The sequence below is a fragment of the Wolffia australiana genome, chromosome 11 (genome assembly GCF_029677425.1).
Source record: "Wolffia australiana isolate 7733 chromosome 11, ASM2967742v1".
Classification (NCBI taxonomy): domain Eukaryota; kingdom Viridiplantae; phylum Streptophyta; class Magnoliopsida; order Alismatales; family Araceae; genus Wolffia; species Wolffia australiana.
Genome location: NC_135845.1, coordinates 15,367,162 through 15,387,338, shown reverse-complemented (window position 1 = coordinate 15,387,338; position 20,177 = coordinate 15,367,162). Strand labels below are relative to the sequence as shown.

The 20,177-nt window shown below is 38.9% G+C and overlaps 3 protein-coding genes across 4 annotated transcripts; 2 read left to right on the top strand and 1 right to left on the bottom strand.

Moving 5' to 3' along the window:
- Positions 1-1,264: 1,264 nt before the first annotated feature.
- Positions 1,265-2,358, top strand: LOC144709918 (zinc finger CCCH domain-containing protein 20-like). Its single transcript, XM_078583594.1, has one exon. It carries the CDS (start codon positions 1,333-1,335, stop codon positions 2,185-2,187), a length of 855 nt encoding a protein of 284 aa, XP_078439720.1. The 5' UTR covers positions 1,265-1,332; the 3' UTR covers positions 2,188-2,358.
- Positions 2,359-2,497: 139 nt separating this feature from the next.
- Positions 2,498-5,564, top strand: ATMND1 (Mnd1 family protein). Of its 2 annotated transcripts, XM_078583595.1 has the most exons (11): positions 2,498-3,024; positions 3,627-3,707; positions 3,978-4,094; positions 4,193-4,231; positions 4,328-4,435; positions 4,522-4,584; positions 4,738-4,789; positions 4,876-4,920; positions 4,999-5,078; positions 5,192-5,244; positions 5,339-5,564. In XM_078583595.1, exons 1-10 carry the CDS (start codon positions 3,022-3,024, stop codon positions 5,225-5,227), a joined length of 624 nt encoding a protein of 207 aa, XP_078439721.1. In that variant the 5' UTR covers positions 2,498-3,021; the 3' UTR covers positions 5,228-5,244; positions 5,339-5,564. The 2 variants fall into 2 exon arrangements, with proteins under 2 accessions (XP_078439721.1, XP_078439722.1); XM_078583596.1 differs by lacking the exon at positions 3,627-3,707.
- Positions 5,565-17,587: 12,023 nt separating this feature from the next.
- Positions 17,588-18,013, bottom strand: LOC144709088 (dof zinc finger protein DOF5.3-like). The gene has a single exon (XM_078582491.1). The coding sequence runs from the start codon at positions 18,011-18,013 to the stop codon at positions 17,588-17,590; it is 426 nt and encodes a 141-aa protein (XP_078438617.1).
- Positions 18,014-20,177: the final 2,164 nt, after the last annotated feature.

Here is a 20,177-nt window from a genome sequence, read left to right as displayed (position 1 = left end):
AATTTAAGATCAAAATGCAGATCCAAAGTGATAGAGTTGAGTCGACCAAAATTGATGTATTGGGCATGCCAAGTGGCAGCACCCTACTGGACTCATCAGGTTATTCAATTTCATGGCTCGATCATAACAAAATGTCTTGTTATATTGGATGATTGATCAAATCCGATTCTTTCATTCGAATGGCCGAGGCCACTAGCTCCCACAACAAATCATTAAATTTTATCCATTTCAATGAGAACGCTGATCGCAACAATGAATGCAAACTGGTGAGAACACCGTCCATCAATCCAAGCAAAAGTACAGTGTTCTGCTTGGATATTTGATAACTAAAATATCACACAGAAAAGAACAAGAAATAACTAGACACAATTTTAAGTTCTCTAACAAATATATCAAAAATTTCGTCATCATATAAAGTCAGCCGTCATTTCGTTCGTAATTTTCGTCATCCGTCTTTCGTCGTGACTGACGAGTTACTAATGACGGAGTTCCGACCGTTCATCATGCGTCATCGCTATAGACGGCATCGTATGTCTTCTCGTCGCGCGTCGTCCTGCTCTTGACTGTCATACCAGATGTATACGCACTGCTGTATATTGTATCACCGTAAATTGAAATATAAGTAAGGGATTTCTGAAAAGATTTATAGGACTCGAAGTCGACAAATTCAAATGTTTCCATATGGGACATAAGAAACAAGACAAAGTTGCGGGGTCCGTGACTCCCGTGGTATCGACCGACCCGCCCCTTCTCGCCCACAATAATGAAGGCGGGGCCCACAGTCTTCGTGGGGCAAAACCGTCACTCTCAACATTTCCCCCAGTTTGACACGTCAACTCTCGACTAGCCCAGCTACCCGGGCCCACCCCCAGCTTATCTGGGGCTTGAACCCCCCTCTCCAGACCGGTCGGCCTCTGACCAAACACCGCCACCTGTCGGGTTCGGATCCTACCCGCTTCGTCCTCCGCCCCCCATCGCGCGACGCGTGGCAACCCCCGGCGTAAGATCCCGCCGCGTGTCCCCGGACCGCAGTCCTTATCCTTAAAAGCAAGTCCTCGGCCTCCACGTGGCGCGCTCCCACTGGGTCCACGGTGGTCCCGATCACGTGCAGCGATCCGACTCGGAACTCGGAACTCGGACTCGGCTAAAATATCCCAGCTCCGCTCATGTCAGAGCGGGGCCCACTGTTAACCCGGGTTAAACTAACTCGACCGCGGTCAAGCCCCTCTATAAATACCGCGCGGATACCCCTGCTATCGTTAGCCATAACTGAATCCCGGTGCAAGCGAGAGGCGGGAATAGGGGGAAAATCCATCGCGGAGGAAGAGGAGGATGATACTCGGAGAATCGATGTTGCAGGTGCCGCCATGGCAGACGAGCGAGGAGAGTCTCTACTCCGTCGCAGGCTACTCCGCCGGCTCGGATTTCTCCTCGTTCTTGCTCAGCGACGCGGCCATGGCGGCGATCCAGCGATTCCTGCCGGATCGGCGCCGGATCGAGGAAGAACGCGAGGAGGAAGACGACGGCGAGGAGGTTCCGCTTGACGCCTACACCTGCGACGAGTTCAGGATGTACGAGTTCAAGGTCCGGCGGTGCGTGCGCGGCCGGTCGCACGACTGGACCGAGTGTCCCTACGCGCACCCCGGCGAGAAGGCCAGGCGGCGAGATCCGCGCAAGTTCAACTACTCCGGCGTCGCCTGTCCGGATTTCCGCAAGGGCGCGTGCAAGCGAGGCGACGCCTGCGAGTACGCGCACGGCGTGTTCGAGTGTTGGCTGCATCCGTCCAGGTACCGGACTCAGGCCTGCAAGGACGGCGTCAACTGCCGCCGCCGCGTCTGTTTCTTCGCGCACACGCCGGACCAGCTGCGCGCGGTGTCGCCGCCGATGTCGCCGCAGGCTGAGTCGCCGGTCGGCGATCTGCTCGGGTCGCTCCGGCGCCTCCAATTGAGCAAGGCGAGCTCCGCCCCTTCCTCTTGGGCCCTCGGATCGCCCCGCTCGGCGGCGTCTTCTCCTCGCGCCTCTTCTCTCTCGGACTGGGCCGAGCCGGCCGAGCGGGTCGAGTCCGGGCGCAGCCTCCGGGCCAAGATCTACGGCAAGCTCAGCCGCGAGTTCTCCATGGGCCGCGACGAAGAGGAAGCTTGCTCCATGGCGCCCGACGTCGCCTGGGTCTCCGATCTCATCATGTGATTCCTCAATCCTGACCGTCCGATCTGTCCATTCTACTGACTCTCTCCCTCCCTCAGCATCCATAGTTTTCTTGTAATTTTTTGTAAAGTATATCCGCGTGGCCTCCCGGGTCTCAGATACCCGTTAGACCTCCCTCCTGTAAACGGATCCGAACAAGTTTTTTTCAAATGACGTGGCGCCTCCTCCGTCGTCCGATCTACCCCTTCGTGATCGGCCGACACTTGGCCGTTCTTATCCTTAGAGGAGCCACGTACAAATAGAATAATTCGCTGGAAATTAGACAGGTGTCGGCTGCTAAGTGGATGATGACGTGGAGGAGCCGCTGCCGTCGGATCGGTGGACACCTAGCGGCGCGTCTTTCGAGGAGACGCGTTTTTTGTCGCGCTGTTCTTATCCGAAGACGAGTCCTGATGACGTGGCAATAAGGATAAAAAATTGGCTTTTATTTACTTATTTATTGTTTTTTTCTGAGTGCTCGTCGGTGCCCTCGCCACCGACTGTCTCGTGGGCTGTCGGGTCAAAGCCGGCAGGCAGGCACGTGACGGCGCGCGTGGTCACGTGAGTGGATGTACGGATGGCAATACTTTAATGCTGGAAAATAAAACGGATAAGATCGAAGTTCGGGGCCCCTTTAATTAACTAAATAATTAAGTTTTCTGCGAATTAAAGAAGAGGGCGAAGGCGTTGGATGATCGCGGCCGTTGGATGGGGAATTGACGGAGAGCGAGATTTTTTATAAATGGAGGGAAGCGCCGGGATTTCAAATGTGTTGGTATTCCCGCCGAAGGATTCTCGCGCGGAGGAAGCGGTTCCACAGTTGAAAGGAGGCTCACGATGGTAGGTTCTTCAATGCGGCTGGTTGCGATTGAGAGATCGCATTGCTCCGGTGTGCTCTTGAGACGTCATTTTTTTTATTTTTAGCTGTAAATACATCTCAGATGTCTGTTTTGGTGCATTACGGTGTGTTCTTTTGAATGTATCTAGTTGCAATTCCGAGATCCAGTCTTTTTTGGACGTTTTACAGTAACTAGATTCTAGCTGTATGTCTTGGTGCTTTCTGAATTGCTTAGAACGGCGAGGGTTTGATTGCAATGTAGTGATCGAATCGCTCCGGTTTACTCTTGATTATGTCATTTTGTTAGGGCTTTCGCTGTAAATACGTCTTAGTTCTCTTGACTGTATTTAATTGCAATTTAGAGATCCCATCTTTCAGACATTTTACGGTGATTATGTTTTTGCTAATACTCTTGATGCCGTGTCTCTAAGGTTTCCTTTTCATTTCGGCTCCAAATATAACGAACGGTAAATGTCGTCTTGTTCATAATCGATCCTCATGGCCAGGTGCTGGCAAATATTATGAGTTTATTGGTGTTTAGCCTTGGAATTCTGAAATCTGGCACTTCACATCATTAAACGGCCCTTTCTTTTTTTATTTGCAGTCGAAAAAGAGAGGTCTTTCTCTTGAAGAGAAGCGGGAGCAGATTCTTCAAATATTTTACGATTCAAAAGACTTCTATCTTGTAATTATTTCGGCTAATGTTGATACTGAATTTATTTTCTCTTCGTTATCTATCATTGCTTTTCGCAAAAAGGATTTGATGTTATCACGTTATAGAGTCATTTCAGTTTTATATGCTTTCATGTTAGGAATGCTCATCTCCTCACTGATCTCGTTTCATATTTTTGGTTGACATACCCCTTCTATTGGGATTGTTGAACAATGTCAGGTTGTTTACATGCAGTAGTTCTTTGTAAAAAATTTCATATTGTGAATTTTTTGTTTGTTTCAGCTGAAGGAGCTGGAGAAACTGGGCCCGAAAAGAGGCGTAATCAGTCAGTCCGTGAAGGATGTTGTTCAAAGCCTAGTTGACGATGACCTTGTCCTGAAAGACAAAATAGGAACCTCCGTAAGTTTTTATCTTGTTTCAATTTTTAACTGCGTTATTATGTTTCACTTACAAGGTTATACCATAAATTCGACCCTTTAATATTTTTTAATTTTCAGGTGTATTTTTGGAGTCTCCCCAGTTCTGCCAGCAACAGGGTCAGGATTCATGACATTAGATAGAAGAAATTGTCTTACTTTTCCTTGTCCTTTACAAAGGTTTTTGCTCTGACTTTAATCCTTTATTTGAAACAGCTAAAGAACACGTATAAGAAACTTGAGTCAGACGTCGGGAGCAGTACGAAGAGGCTAAAAGAGCTCACTGAACAGCGTGATAATTTGAAGAGAGGAAGGGAAGAATCTGTAAGGATTATTTACGCCCTCGTAAATGCTCGAAGCAAATCATTTTACTCATGAAGTTTAACATATTTTATTCTTTTTCGTAACAGGATGAAAGAGTATACGCATTGGACGAGTTAAAAACTGTTGAAGCAGAGCATAAACAGCTCAAGGTTTTTTCTGCATCCCATATACATGTTTCAGTCAACCATTTGAAGGAAAAACAGAAAAATAGAATATTTTTAATACCCTGTTTAAAAATATTATGCAGATTATTTATTTTCCTTAGCCTTGAGTGATTTTTTTATGAAATATTGTCTCTTTAGGAGCAATTAAGCTGCTACGCAGACAATGACCCAGCAACACTGGAAGCACTCAGTAGGAACCCTTCTTTTATTCTTATTCTTTATATTATATTTTCCAAGCAAGTGAAAAGAATAAATATTTTATTTGTCTATTTTTAGAGAAAGCGATCGAAGTCGCTCATTCTGCAGCCAACAGATGGACGGGTATGCACTAATCATGTTCTTCCTCTTTTCTTCTTCGGACATCAAGTTTTTGTCCCTAATTTTTCTATTATCTTCCAGACAACATATTCACTTTACAGCACTGGTGCTCGACGACATTCCCCCAGGCCAAAGAACAGTTGGTGCATTTATACAGAGAGGTAATTTTTTATGGAGAATAAAAAAAATACACTTCTGGTTTAGGCATTCTAGTGAGAAAATGTCGCATAAAAGTTAGGGCAGTTGAATGATGTTAATTTGTATGAACTTTCAGGCAGGGATCGACGAAGATTTTGAGTACCTGCAGTGATTACAGGAAGCGTGCATGTAATATTTGGACAATAAGATATACTAGGCTTTCTAAATCAATTTTGTAACACCTGGATTTTCCGTGTTCTAAGCTTCACTTTTGATTTTGTAGACGGTGGAGAAATTAAAGAAAAAGCAAGGCGTGAACAGAGAAGTTGATCACCATTTCTTAGGTGGGTATTCTTACATAATTTTTTCCTGAGAATTTTTTTATAGTTTTTTTTTGTTCTCTAAAGTCGAGATTAGATTATCAGTTTTGTATTTCCTTTAAATAAGGAGGCCCTCTCTTTAGGGGCGGCAGGGAAGTTATATGAAATTGAAACCCCTTATCTCTCCTCCCTACAACGTCTAAGTCCCGTCTCTCGCCCTAACGTCAATGTCCCAGTGATCATTTCCTCTTCATCGCGTCTCGAAGCACCTCGTCCCTGGCTGATCCCTACCTCCTCCATTTGACCTCTCCATCCATTCCCCTTCTCTCTATCCTGGGAACTTCTCTCGCTCTCGACACCCTTTCTTCTCTATTGAAGAAAGGCATTACATTATCTGGATTTGTGGAATTACATTGAAAGCGATATGATTGATGTGGTAAGCATTGCTCTGTCGTTTCCCTAGTCATCAGAAGAGGTAGATACCAAGGCTAGAGTTGGGTTTTGTCTTCTTGGTCTCATTTTAGGCTAGCTTAGATGACCTTAAATCAATAAAGGACTTTAATACCTCAAAAACATTCATCCGTGAGGGTACTCCTAAAGGGTTCCATCTTGTAAATAGGGCATGTCTTGTCTAGGCAAAATTTTAGAAATAATACCCTTATTCCCATGTCTTCCTGCTATTTTATCACCCACTTTGATTTCACGTTTCTGTGAAATATATACACAAATCATTTTTGGGTTATAACAGGAGCCCCCTTTTTTCTGGATCCATCTCACATCAATTACTCGACCCCTTCCACATATAGGTAGTTTTAGAGAAGTCTCCTTTGCAGTGGAAACCGGAATACTAAGTATGGCTTGTAATAATCTATCCTCTGGTGCATACGACGATTCATTCTCAATCTGAGGTGTTAATTTATATTAATAAGTATAAATATCACTAAGTATAACTTGTCGTATGAATTTGAATTTCATATTTTTGGATGTGAAAATAAGTATAAATATCACTATTGACCAAACACTCACTTATAAGTATCACATCTTCAAAATTATGGCCTTTACATGGCGCTTGGCGTTCTAGTCCGGTTCCTACAATGCACTTCTTGGAATGAGAAAGTGGAACTGCTTGACACTGCATATTAGAACTTATTAACGCTCTATTGGCATCATTATGCTCAATAAAAGGAATGAGATAGGCTCCAGTCGAAAAATATTGAAAGGGAAAAGTGCTTGGAAGATGAACCCGTATACGACCCTGAGGTAGTGTACCCCTTAGAACAAGTCCATCTCTCCTATTCTCCTTAGTAAAATCAAACAGTAATTATAATAATCACAGATTATCATTGTTTGTTCTGGTTTGCACATGAGATCGAAAGCGGTGCCAAAGTTTACATAATGTATGCAGATCAATACTGAAAATTTTAAACTAGGAACTGATCATATGTCCACAGTTGAAGCATTGCATCGTTATTATTTAATTTTGCATACTTTTCTTGTGTTTTCACAAGTTTTGTAACTCCTCACTACCTTTTTTGGGAGTGGCCAATTTAACAAGCTCGTGGCATTTCCTTCTGATGTATTTGAGAGTCCTTTCTACAATCCACCTGATGAAATAAAATAGTTAATGTTCTATATTCGGATTATAATTGATCATCTTACAGAATAGTCTATGTGTATTCACAATTTTAGCAAATAATAATTTCATAAGTAACACCTGATATTATGCATGTCAAATTGACTTGTAAAGCATCCAAGAAAAATCTAGTGGCCAATGTGAAGGAAAGTGAACAGTATATGGATTAGATGTGAATATTTCTCCATATGTTACCTTATAGATGATGAGCCATGTTCATAGATCATCTACTGAAGAAACCTAGAATGAAAATAAGCTAAACACTCATAAAGTGGTGGTCTTTTTCCTCCCAAATTCTTCATTAGCCTCCATAGATCCCTGCACTAATACACTCTCGAACAAGGATGTTAATTTGAAATTATTTTCCACAAAGCCACCCAGTGCAAGGGAAAATCAATAGTAAAAGTTTACGAAGAAGAAAAGGAGATAAATGAATTTCTCTCCTTGTTGCCCCCCTTTGAATGGATATCCTTTAAAGTTTGGGTCCATGTCTAGGATATGATCTGAATCTTTCAAAACAAAAGTGGGTGCCAGAACCATCTAGGCCTTGGTACCTTCGTAAAAATATCAAAATAATACAAAAAATTGTATGAATTTTTGCTTAACTTTGTCTTGTATTTCTACCATGCACATTATCATTCATCATTTTTAATACATTATTAAAATCACGAATTGTATATTAATTACTATTTTTGTATATAATTTAAAGGACTAACCCACTTGATTAATTTGAGTAAATTGGAATGAATCTCATAATTTCTTGAGTTTATTTGAGATTAAAAAACTTAGGTTAAATATAATTTAATTTATGAATGCAAATTGGAGAAGAGGGAGTACCCAAGACACAATCTGGATCAGAATAACAGCTCCAATTCTCATTGAGGACAAAACCCAACTTAACCCTTATTTAGAGACCATGTCCAGGAGGAAACAAATTTTGTAGAACTAACTCAACAATTCAGTTTTGGAAATAGCTTTCCTAATGGAAAATAGATGAAGCTGAATTTAAGATATCTCATCCTTATTAAATCCAATGGCCTAGAAAATTTGGGCTACTATATTTAAACTTCTCTCCCTTACCAGGTTTTTGCTCATTACACGACTTGACCAAACATCTCACAACACAAGCTGACAACATCCATGTATCACTTGTATGAAAGTAAGCACCATCCCCTTAAAGACATGTTTTAGTATTAATATCTCAAGAGTGATAAACTCAAAATTTGGGTAAAATTACCTCGTTGAGAATTTGAGTTTAATCAATAAAATTTATAACTGATAATCGTAAAAAAATTAAATAGGTAGTGTTGAGTAAGGGTCATCTCCACCGAAAACGGATATTAGGGAAATTATGATCTCAATTCGGTGAAGTGAAGATGAGAGTACATATGTATGTGGTATTGAATGCGTGATGAGAGTAGATAATAAGATGATAAATGGCTTCTTAGGGTGTTATTTGATGGAGGACCATCCAGTCGACCACGCCCCGATCCGTCGCCAGCCACGTCGTGAAGCTCGAGTGGACGAGAAGAATCTACAATTTTGCTACCAAGCTTGAGAACCGACATCGTCTTATCGCTTTGCGTCGTGTATCTTTATGTTATTTCGTTCTTTTGTCGTCTTTGGATTAATTGGAGGCCCCTCCTGCGTGAGCACCGGCCTTCCCTCGTGTGTGTTTTATTTTTAATTACGTTTAAATGTCATCTTTAGGGGGAGGAAATCCATGTTGGACTTCTTCTCTCCCTAAAGAACCCTCTTAAGGGGAGCCCAATAGGCTCTCCCTTAATAGGAGGGGCCCAAAAGACCCAACCCCTCCACAACTACCACTTCCTCAATATAAAAAGGGAAGAGTGGACGTGGAGGGGAAAAGAAGTCATTGTTGAAAGATCCAATCTCGTTCTCAGAAAGGCAGTTATTTTTTTCTCTGGTTCTAGTTCATTGCTTCTCCTTCAAGAGAATTGATCCTGTTTGCATTCAAGAAGAAGTGTATTCGAAGGGGAAATAGAAAATAGTGTGCGTTGGTGAAGATTGTTCCATTATTCCTTGACAGAAAGGACCTTGGTTATCAGTTACCTTGTTACAGTCTGCGAGGACGGGAAGAAGACTACAAGAAAAGGGAATACGTGATTTTCTTCTGGAGTTACGGTGATATCCGATCAAACCATTATGTGGAACGGTCGGGCTGATTGGTCGCCGATGAATCTCGCCAAAGATTGGTGAAATCCTGATTGAAATTAGTGGATACATCGACGCCGTGCTCTGTCCCTTTGACGTCAACATGTCTGGAAAATAGATTGCCCGTGTTCGGAGTTCAGCGATTCTTCTTCGTCTGTAACTGTGAATTCATTCTGGCCGTTTGCAGAATTTACTGCCGGTGAAAGACCAGAGAGGTTCGGTGTCTGTTCGAGAATTGGTGGATTTTCCACCGTAGTCATCCTCCGCACTCACGAACCGGTGGAGGATGCCCATTGCGGGACCTCTTGACCTCTATCCGCTCCCAATCCTACAACATAGTGCGGCCTTGGTAACCCTCGGAGACTGCTACCTTGGCTGCATCGTTGGACTCTGTATTCCAGGGTTGTTTTACCGAAAATATTGTACGAGAATCAAGCCTTCTTCGAGACATTACAAGCGACCCTTGACATCTTGTGGTTTTTTATTCAACATGCCGCCTCAAATGACCACGGCTATCAATTTGCAGGTCCATTCTCCTCCCCCCTTTCATCTATAGTGTTATTTTATCTCTCTTAGTATTGATTTCTAAACTTCTCTTTGCCTCGAGTGAACTTAATCGAGAATTTAGGAATAGCCACTCTTTGTGTTCATAATCTTCTTGACGGTATTGGGTTTGATTGATTACGTTGACGGCGACGATGCCCTTGGACGAGAAATCGTTCCCCACCCCGTCGTCTTTTCGAATGGTTTACATTGAACGTTGGGGACCTGATTGTGACAAAACCCGTCATTTGTTGAATAACTGGTCTACGTCTTCAGGTCACGTGACGATCCTCGTATTCCTCGTTAATATTTTCTCAAAATCATATACATTATTCTACATCATTAATCTTGCACTTAGTGGTTGGCCTCCGTGTCGTAACACAATTGTCGAACTCGATCGTTGTGTTACACCATTATTAATTTGGGATTAGGATGGACGAGAAAGAAGAGTGAGATGGGATCATAACAACGACGTGGTAAGTGGCGTAAACACAAGTGGATACAGTGATAGAGATGGCAAGAATGAGGTAGACCGATGGTAGAAATGAGAGACGTAGTGATATATGTTGGTTGAAATAGGAAGGAGAGAGATGTTTGATGAGATCATCATGGTTTAGAGAGCACGTGAGATGAAGGTTAAGGTGATGATGGTTTGGGGACCATGACAGAGTGGATTGAGGATGGTAATGGATGAGGGTGATAGATGGTGAAGATGGATAAACTAACTAAACATGTTGGAAACGATTCAATGTAAGTCGAAAGGCAAACCTTAGATCCCTATATTCTGTCGGGATAACAACGTCTTTCTGCAGCAGATCAACCTCCCCACTTCTCTGTTGAACCACCCCAAGCACTTGAGACACCAAGGAGCACTTGATGGACCTTCAAATCTTCACTTTCTTTCAATCAACCTCACTAGGAGGAAGTGAGATTAAAGATATTTTTTATAAATATCGGAGCTCAATTTATGGATCCAAATATATGGATGGATAGAGGACACAAAGATGAAGCTGCCCCTAAAATTTCAGCTCGATCTGAGTTCTGGATCGTCGGATATCAAACCTGGAAGTTGGATGATTTCTAGTCATCAACTTACTTCAAATATTTCTCTCTCCTCATCCTCGTCAGTTCCATCACATCATTCGGTTAGGGTTTTGTCTCTTCAGGGTTTTAAATGATATGATTGGCTGAGATTCCTCCTCCTCATCCACGATCGATGACTCTCATCATGCCACGTGTCGCCCTGGGAAAAAGACAAAAAAGTAATTACGATAGTTTATTATTTAAATATATTATTTCATAGTTTTTGTCGCACCTGACATAGTGCCACATCAGCGCATGCCACATCAGCAATTTATCCTTCTAAACCAATAGAAATGTGATAGTATGTTCCATGTCCACATGTACAAGTGGCGCTCTGTGGTGCTGCCACGTCACCTCGCTGTCATTGTTAACTATTCCAAGGAGAGAGGAAGGAGAGAGACAAATTAATATTTTAATCATCTCTTTCTCGGGCCACAAAATGCATTTATTACTAAAAAACAACTCCTTATTTATGATTGGTCCACGTCACATGTGCTTGGAAAAGTAAAAAAACTCAAAATATATTCTAAAATTCATGTTTAACAAAATAAAAACCCAAAAAATATAAATAAGTATATATTTTAACTTAGAAAAATCATAAAACTCCAAATTTACAATAGAAAAATTCCAAAAAAATCATATTCTAACTCAAAAAAGTGTTTTCTTTCAGAATCTGCTGTCAGAAAAATCTCCAAAAATACATAAACTTATAAAAAATTCAGAATATTATTTTAAAAATGGTTGAATCATTTTAAGCTTGATAACATGCATATATGATTAATTAAATGCAAATAAGTATGTAAATACGGTCATATTGAGCTATAAAAAATTCATGTTATCAAAGAGTTGGTAAGCTTCTGGGCGTTGTATCGTATGAAACAACATATTCCACCACTTGGGCATGCCCCTGTATTTTTATCCCATCTTGAGATCTGTGCCCTATTTATGGTTGGCCAAGTGAAACAACATTGTTTGTATGGTACATTATTGTTCCCCAAGCACGAAAAATAGAGAATTCATGATGTGTGATCAAGAAATTGAAGAATGAGCATTGATTTAGCCGTCATTAGGAGTGACAATGAGGTTAGCGATTTTTTTCCTTATTGACTCTATAATTTTCTCTCCTTTTTCTGGATATTAGTCTTCGAGGCTAGCGATTATTCAAAGCCTTCAAACACAACCAACCATGTCCCAAAATTCCATATGAACCAAAATTTAGTGTGTTTTCTCCATTTCTGCACAACTGCTTGCAGTTTCCGGCACCATTACAGCACTAGAGAAGTTTATTCCAATTAGTTTTAATTAATTTTATTCTCTATAAAATTCAAAAAATCCAAAAAAAATCAATAAATTTTAGATAAACTATACTACAAAATAATGATGTTTTTATGATTGGATTTAAATTTGATCGTGTTTTCACAATTTCATCATGTCTAATTTAATTTATTTATTACAAAATATCCAAAAATGCCAAAATATAGAATATAAGTAAAAATTCTAATATACATTCACAAAAATTCCATGTATTTTTTCTTCTCGTTCAATACGTATTGACCCTTACTCTATGGATTAATTATTTTTTATAAAAAAATATTAAAATGACTATTTCAACCCCAAATTCTGATTTGCAACTTCTATTTTATGAGACGGGATGGGTCCATCTTGAATCTTGAGTTGAACCTTGCTGTTTATGAAAATGGAGCAGCCCAAGTGTGCTTGAGTTTATCTTGATCTCATTTTCTTGATCATTAATTTCTCTCAAATATCCCTAAAATCTTACGTGTTACTCACACTCAATATGAGAGAAGAAAAGGTGAGAAGCTTACCATCAGACGTATATGGAGTCCAATGGGACTATGAAAAACAAAAATTGGGGCTGTATTCTTTTATTTTTGAATGATCTTATAAGACTTTTCTTCAATGAATACAAGTTTGATCAAATTTTTTTTATTCTGTTTCAAAAAACTTATCTTAATCTCTGAACAAAAAAATTATGAGTACCTTCGGTTCACATTGGTTTAGTTCAGTTTGGTTCAATTTACTGACTTGGCTTAGTTGACTTGGAATCAAGTGGGTCAACCAAGACCTGCTATCAGTGAGGTGGGAGTTGTGGGTATCATTTCTTAAAGTAGATGTCATTTGGGGAAAGTTGTCGTGTAGTGCACACAAATGCTGTAGCTTTTTGCTATATGAGAAATTTTCCGATAGATATTTTTTATACACCTAAATACAAAAATAACCTGAGTGAAAAGGATGGAAGAGCACACAAGACACTTAAGATGTAGTCCTTTGGTTAACTTTCGCTTATCTTACATATCTTCTTCACCGAGCTTCATACCACTTAGATCTTTCATTCATGATAACTCAAGAATGGATCCATTAGATATTTTGAAAAGTTTTTAACTAAAAAGTGAAATTGGGAAAACATAATGAAGGGGGAAAAGAGATAATTTAAATAAAAATTTGAAGACCCCAGCTTATGAATAAAATTTAAGGTTTTGAGTGGCCTACATTGCTTCAGATCCACATTATAAGCTTCCTTAAAAAAGAGAAAAAATTATGGTTTCTGTGGGCTTGATTGAATATCCATACTATTATGACAGTAAAAAAAATCAATTGAATCAAATGGAATGTTTAAAACTATGGCTACTCACATTACCTTATGCGGCTCATGTTCCACCAAAACTCAACACCTTGGACAAGTTTCATTAAGCAAATTGTGTGTCTTGCCTCGAAATGTATCTATGCTGTCTCTTGAATGTTGGATCTCCTCAAGATTCTCTAGAACACATCTTGAAAATATTAAAGATCTTCTCACCATTTTGTCACACTAGAATATGAGAAATAAGAGAATGGGGTTCTTAGAGCCTGGTTTGTATGGGCTCATAAATAGGGGTGCCCCATTCTTTATAATCTTTTGGGTACTTTCCATAACAGCCATATAATTTGAGTATATCCACCAATATCCATTAATCTTTTTCTTGTGACTGTCTAAGCCCATGTATTAGTCTAGTTAATAAGTTTAATTTCCCAAGTATTTATTTACATGTCTTAAAAACTAAATGTATCAAGATAGGCTTTAATTAATTTAAGATTGATTTACTTAGTTGACAGGTTTAGGTTCAATTTTCAGCCCATGGGGTGCCAAGCTACACATCATTCTCTAGAAGATAAATAGGAGTATATCAACTCTCTCATGGAATCTATGTCATTACCAGTTACCATGTACGTATTAATTTCCGTCTTTACAAGACTCCCAAATGACTTCAGTTATGGTTTACAATCAAAACCTATTCCATCATTATAGTTAGTACTAATGCATAAAAAATCATTTGATAAACCTTTTAGATATTTGAAGACCCCTTTCAATCAATGTGATTAAATCACATTGATCCTCAGGTATCCCTTAAGGATTCAATGCCCCTTGATTCTCATCAGCATTTCCCTGTCAGATGCTACTAACAGTTGTTACCCTCGGGATTGCCCTTGTCAGCCTTCACCATGGCAGATTGACTTCCTGAAAAGAAGAAAAAAAGGCATTTTGAACCGGACTTTATGACCTTCATTTATAAGATTAGAAGCCCATGATTAAAGAAATATGGTCCACTGCAATGAGGTTTTTGGGCTGTTTTGGCTAGCAGGCTATGATTTTCTTCTTTTTTTGATATGAGATGCAATCAGCGGGCCACAATCTTCCCTCTCTCTTCTACTTCCTTGGACTGGACCACACTTCAAAAGATAGCTTTAAAAACATTAATCCCATATGGAAACAATATAATCAAGCACAAACTAGTACCATACACGAATGTATCATTTCTTAGAATTCAAAGACGGCTCTCTCACACGAACATGCATGAGCTAGTCAAATTCTATCCACATACCCTTTGCATTGGGCATCCCCAACTGATCCAAGAATAAGGAACATACATAGGCCCACATACCTCATTTAATATTATACTTCATCTATGAAGCTACCACAATTTCACCAAGAGCTGCCTAAGAAGGCAGCTTATACATTTAACAATTTATTTTATTTCAAACTACACCATCACAAAAAGCTATTATCATCCCATATCTTTCTTCTTCCTTACTGCTTACCAATTGTCAGCTTCAACTTATTACCTAGAACCCAAAATCACTAAAAAATAGTCAATCACATGCTTGGCCTGAAGGTCAAGCATCACAAGAAGAATGGAAAATTAGAAAATAAATCATACATGCATAATTCCTAGACATGTTTTGAATTATTAGAAATAAAGGAATTATGAATCTGAGTATTGTATTAAATTGTATAAAACAGTTCAAATCCATACACTAACTTTGACAAGTCATCATGCCACCGAGGGGCATCATCTATCCTGTGTGCTTCGCCTTTGTCTGACTGTGTATTTTTATCAGAACCACTCAGATAAAGCCCTTATATCTAGATTTTGAAATTGATCTGCAGTAGGTCTTTCAATCATAAAGTCAACCAGCAATAGTGAGTGAGAGAAAGATATAGATAGATAAAGAGAGACAGAAAGAGAGAGCTGAGTGATAGGGATAACTGATTAGTAGAGAGAGGATTCCGGATGAAACAGGTATATATATTGTATATATATATATACATTGCCTTGGATTTTGAAAGAGGGAGGAGAGTGTGTGATATTGGAAAGTAATATCTTTTAGGAAAATCATACAACTACTAATAGTTTCTTATCTAATATTTCATATTAACGTTAATAGTTCTTAATAACTAAGTCTCTTTATTGCTTTGAATCTCAACCTTTTGAATATATTAGGTAGATTATTTGCAATCTTAAATTTTATTTAATTCATAATACAATCTTAAAATTATTTTTTATCCTCACCGTCATAGAAACTTAGGATAATTTTACCATTTTGAGTTGCCGAGTAATATTACACTCACTTGATTTTTGGTGATTTGAGACCATTGAGATATTCATATATTCACATTTTAGTTATTAAATTTAATACCATTTGACTAGGATTTTAGTCACTTTTATAATCATATTGGCTAAAAGTTTGTGAAAGTTACAAAAGTATCCAATATTAGGGCGAAAAGTATTCTAAATTCACAAATAATTTAATTTTTATTTTTATGTAATTGAATTTTGGAAAAAATAAAATTAAGGTATTAAATATTCTCTATGAAGATACAAAGACGAACCTGTCTATGGTGAATATAAAAACTGTGAATTTATAAAATTTTAAGGTCATATTACTGAATCGAACTACAGATGTATTAAAGATTATATCACAGAACAAATATCAAATACTTGACCTCATGCCTACCACCTATGAACTCTTGGACTGCCTCATAAGATGCCATACACATGAATAAGCTCAAAGGTAGTGGGAAGTGAAGGAAAAAAATGAATTTGAATATACTCTATGAAAATTTATTGTAGCCAAATCAGGGAACATAATATCTGAATGTGAGCATAAAGTGGAAGAAAATACATGAGATGAATTCTCCCACAGAGATTGAGAGTGGAGACGGAAAGAGAGATACATGAGTCGTCTAAAGGAAAAACCACATTTATATAAAATGCATGATTATGTTAGTGTGATACCACGACTGTCCATGGCGATTAGTGACTACATAGTACAGTACATGTATGGATAATGAAAAAATATATATTCTATCCCAAGCCATCACCAGTCATCTGTTCTGACCACAAGAAAACTACATAATTATGAGAATAGCTAAGGAGTGATTGTGGTGAATAGCACAGGCAACCAATGAGATGATAATTTCATTTGTCAGAAAATTGACAGTGATGGATAATAATATTTTAAAATATTTTAAATAATTAAAAGAGTTTGACCAGTAATGCCGATCTCTGTATATAATACTTTTTATATATCCTTCTACGCCCACATCTCTATCAATCTATATCTTTCTCTCTATAAGTATTTCTTTATCTGAGTTTTAACTAGACAGCTGTCTCTATATGTATCTCTCTTCTCAACTTTTCTAACTTCAATTCTGTATATCTCTATTTTTATCAATATCTCTCTGTTCTGATTCCTCTCTCGTCACAGAAAATTTATGTGCATCTGTCTGGGGTGTCATAAAAAAGTGTGTACTTGTGGACTTCAGAAAAAAGGCAAGTTTTGTGTTGATGAAGAGGGGCATCATAAATCTATCTCACGGCATTTTTCATTGAAGCTCTCTTTAACAAGATAAGATTTTACTTATGTTTGATCCAATAAATTACTTTATTTCAATTTCAGTCATCTAAAGACTAGTCCAATGTAGTACAAAATATACACAATGTGACTCTACTACTATTCCCTTCACCATTATAATTATAGATACATTAATTTACATTACTTATGCATAGCTGATTCAACCACCTTCTTCTAATATACTTACTCCAGTTTGTATTTAACAAGCCCAACGATGTACAATCCTAGTCATCACAATGCAGAAGACCAAGTGAATACTGGTCTATTAAACGGAAATCATCGTCAAAGCTGTATTCATCTAGTCAAGCTAACGAGGCCCTGTTAAACATACCCAAGTGGACGACTGCATAGGAGGAACAAAAAAGAGAAAAAAAAACGAAGAAAAACTATATTCATCATCATCAAGTGGACGACCAGTGAATACTGGTGTATGAAGCGGAAATCATCATCAAAGCTGTATTCATCTAGTCAAGCTAAACGAGGCCCCCTTAAACATACCCAAGTGGACGACTACATAGGAGGAACAAAAAAGAGAAAAAAAAAAAAACTAAGGAAATCGACTCTGCTTCACTGTTTGAACGCCTCAGCCTCCAAGAGAACCGCCAGAGTGATCTTGCGGTGGGGGATAATGGGGCAACTTCAGAAGATCAAGATCAATAACGCTGTGCTCCGGGCCATGAAAGCTCCCACCAAAGAGCATTTGCCAGTCAGCTTCCCCAGAAGAGAAGAGCAAGCCAGGGGGGTTAGCCTGAGAGGAAGAAGCGCTGTAGTTTCTGGCCTGTTGCCCAACGAGTCGCTTACAAGCGGTGTTGTTCTCTCTGCGCTTACTCCCTTTCCTTGTGCTTCCTCCAACAGGAATATCCCTCAGAGAACCTCCCTTTGTCCAGTGGCGACGGCAGTCTTTGCAGAAGTATCGTGGCTGGTTTATGCTGTGGTTGTTGTAGTAGCAGAACTTGGTGTTTCTCGACTCGCACCTTGGACAAGGAAGCTCTCTCTCTCTTTCCGCCATTGCTGAAACCACTGCTTGCTGCATCTCTCTCTCTCTCTATCTTTCTCTATCTATCTCTTTCTCTGTGTCTGTCTTTGAGCGTTACTTTTCTGGACGAGGAGGAGAAAGAGAGAGAAGGGTGGAGGAGGTTATGTGGAGGACAAGGAAGGGAAGTGAAGCACGAGGAATATCAGGGAGAATAGGGTGCAAGTGCACTGGGATGAGGATATTGTGACACGGGTTAAGGCAGCTGCTGGGGGGGAATGGAAAGATTCTTGTAACGCCTGGCATGGGTGGGAAATCTTTCCTAATGAGTATTTACTGTTTCTGCTTGAAATCATTGTTTCTGGGTTTTTTTCTTACTGCCCCGTGTTTGTTTTTATCTGTTGTTTTAAAGAATACACGTCTTGGGGAATTCATGCAACCCCTTGATACCGCTGCTAGTAGTGATTTTTTTTTTTGAGAAAAGTTGAGTAAATAACTGTATGGGAAAAATCAGACCTCTGGGGATTCTTGTTAGGCCTCGTATCGTGGAAGACACCTTTGGAGGTAGCCTAGCCGAAGAGAAGAATCCTCTTATTCTTATTTAGTCTGAAAATTATCTTTTGGGTTCTTCTTATCTATGACAATAAGAACAAATTTCTTATAAAAAACATGCAAACCTTTTGATACCTCGGATAATGATTTATGTTAAGGAATTTCTGTGCGTTTATAATAAAACATAACTAAACATGGGTTAAGGCAGCAGATGGCGAATGCAAGAATATGGGGAACCGAGATGGGGCCCATTGGAAATCTATGAAACGTCGTATAATATAAGATACCGAAGGAGGAAGCATAGATGATGAGAAAACTCGTTCCTATAGAATAATTATCATGCTTTAATTTATTTTAAAAAGTAATGTTTGGGTTTTTGTTTTACAGTCCATTCTCTGGTTATTTATTACAATAACAACGCATATCTTATGAAATTGATGCAACCATCTGTTACCACTGCTGATATTTTTTGTATCAAAATTTATATTAAATAAAAGTATGAATTTGATTGGTAAACATAAATTTCTAGAGAAAAAAGTGTAACATAACAAAGAAAAGTCTAAAATTGTCGAATATAATGATTGGTCACACTTTTGATTACATTTTTCAATCTTCTGGTGGTTCCCTGTCTAAGAAACGTTGAGGACTTCACTTTATGAGATTTTTTCTCTCTCCAAAGAAAAAAAGATAACTCCTTTGACTTTTCGACTTATGTGAATTAGCCCCTTGACCATATGTTGCTGAGTTCAACGTTATTACTTTAGAAATTTTTATTAGCTGATTATGTTTGGAGAAAAAACTAATGAAGCTTTTGTTGGATGATGGAGTGTTTTCTTTTGGATGAGCAGCAACCGTCTGATCTGGTTTCTGGGGAACCTCTTGCAAGAGGAAGATACCAAACATGGCTAGAACCTTTCATCAACAAAGAGACAATGTTACATTAAAAAAATTTAGCCCAAGATCGACTTCCCATTTTACTGACCATAAGAAGACAATGAATTATCAACCAAGTGGAAATAATGATATTCTATAAAAACCTTAAGGAGTTGCAAGAGCACTAAAACTGCGTTGATAATTTGGGAATTCAAAATGATTTGAAATACAAGCTTTGCACTCTAGACAAGTCTGAATTTTGGGGGATTTCTGAATAAAAACCCGTGCAACTGAACCTTGATGTATGTTATCATATGTTCGAGCCCTTTCTGAGAAAATTATTTAGAAAAATATGGCACTTTTATTCAAGTTTTGAAGTATAACTTCCAATTCTTAAAGCCTAATATTCACCCTAGTTCTGAATCGTACATATTATTTCATTAGTCTGGATCAAACTGAATCAAACTTTGCTTAATTGATTCCCCCACATAAGTTGCCTCATTCTCACCCTTTCCTATATTCACTAAAAAAATAAGGAAACAAGCATACTCCCACTGCTGCTGAAAGTAACAAACTCAGGAATTCATAATCACATGAACAATGACATAAGACACTGTGAAAACCAGGGGATTATCATGATTTTTTTTAGAAAATGAAGACAATTCTAGGATCAAGTTAAAGGTCTACCATCAGTTCATTCCTGAAGTATTTTGAGTCATTAGGTTTATGAATTATATGATTGGATTGAGCTTAAAATTTTGTTAGAAACAAGCAC